Source organism: Poecilia formosa, unplaced genomic scaffold, assembly GCF_000485575.1.
Source record: "Poecilia formosa unplaced genomic scaffold, Poecilia_formosa-5.1.2 Scaffold190, whole genome shotgun sequence".
Lineage (NCBI taxonomy): Eukaryota > Metazoa > Chordata > Actinopteri > Cyprinodontiformes > Poeciliidae > Poecilia > Poecilia formosa.
This window is the reverse complement of record NW_006800129.1, coordinates 841384-842534: the sequence shown is the minus strand read 5'-3', so window position 1 is coordinate 842534 and position 1151 is coordinate 841384. Positions and strand designations below refer to the sequence as shown.

The following is a 1151-nucleotide window of genomic DNA, read 5'->3' as shown; positions in this document are numbered from 1 at the left end:
ATATATGTGAATAATAATAAAAACATAACATTTGAAAGGATTGGAAACCAATCAAAAAATGGAGTTTGAATGAGAGTAGGTGTCAAAATCCAATAAATCCACTGTACCATATAGTCAAGATTACCTTCAACCGAGTGAAACTGTCAAAGCATACCTGCCTGCTCATTTAGCAGCATGTGTGTGATTTAAGCAGCTCTGAAAGAGCCTGAATTCACAAATTATCATAATTGGGACCTATAGAGATATCCAGGAGCTGCCTGGAGGGGTAAATAAGTGAGGGGGTGCATCACTCCTGCCACAGTTACATCCTGTGGGTTGTGTGTGTTGCATTTTAAATTAAGTATGTACAAATGACATTTATAATGAGAATAGTTTAATTTAAAAAATGGATCGTAGAAGTCTGAAGGGTACATCTGGGGTGGGGACAGGTTAGTGAGAGAAAACCTATTTGGTTTTATTCAACCGTGGCGGAGTACTTGTCAGCTTTAGTTGCAGCCTCCAGACAGACATTCAGTCTGATCAACTTGCTGACCAAAGCATTGGTTAGCTACAGTGGAAGGCAGTGAATCAGCAGAGAGAGCCAGCGGGCCTCCTGCACATCTTCTTTGGCAATCAGAGACACACGAGAAGGGAAGGAGACACGCTAGCGCCCTGCTGCCGAGTACTGCTGTCATGTGAGCTAACGTCAGCTAGCAGCGGCTAACAGCTCCACTCACACACCGAGTACCTCAAACATTAGGCCGAGGAGGATGATCATGGCCAAACAGGAAACCATGTCGGCGTGATTCTGGATCACAAACTCGTGGCTCAGCACCGGTGGGCTCTTGTTCTTCTTGCGGAACCCCATGGCTCATCGACACGACTCTGCCTCCCTCTGGTTCCGCTGCTGCTGCTGCTGCTGTGGCCGCAGGCCTCTTCGTCTCAGCCGAAGGATGCTATCCCTGGGGGTTGAAGATCCCTCCGCTACAATCCACAAACACAGACAACCGCTCGCTGCTGGGCTGCTTAAAAACAGTCATGAAGGAGCATCTCAGCAAAGCACAACACCCACTTTCTTCCTCCTGCCTGCTAAAGTCAGATGAGGGGCCCTCCCACTTCAGAGCCCCATTCATGAACCGCCCAGCGTCGTTGACGTAGAAGGAGAACCCTAC

The 1151-nt window shown here is 48.0% G+C and overlaps 1 protein-coding gene across 1 annotated transcript in view; it reads right to left on the bottom strand.

Annotated features, from left to right (window-relative positions):
- Positions 1 to 1151, bottom strand: part of LOC103147800 (translocating chain-associated membrane protein 1-like 1) — a 12046-nt gene extending 10895 nt beyond the window's left edge. Inside the window, exon 1 of the mRNA XM_007566320.2 lies at positions 728 to 1151. Coding sequence (XP_007566382.1) covers positions 728 to 847 — 120 coding nt within the window. The 5' untranslated portion in view covers positions 848 to 1151. The remainder of the gene's footprint in view (positions 1 to 727) is intronic.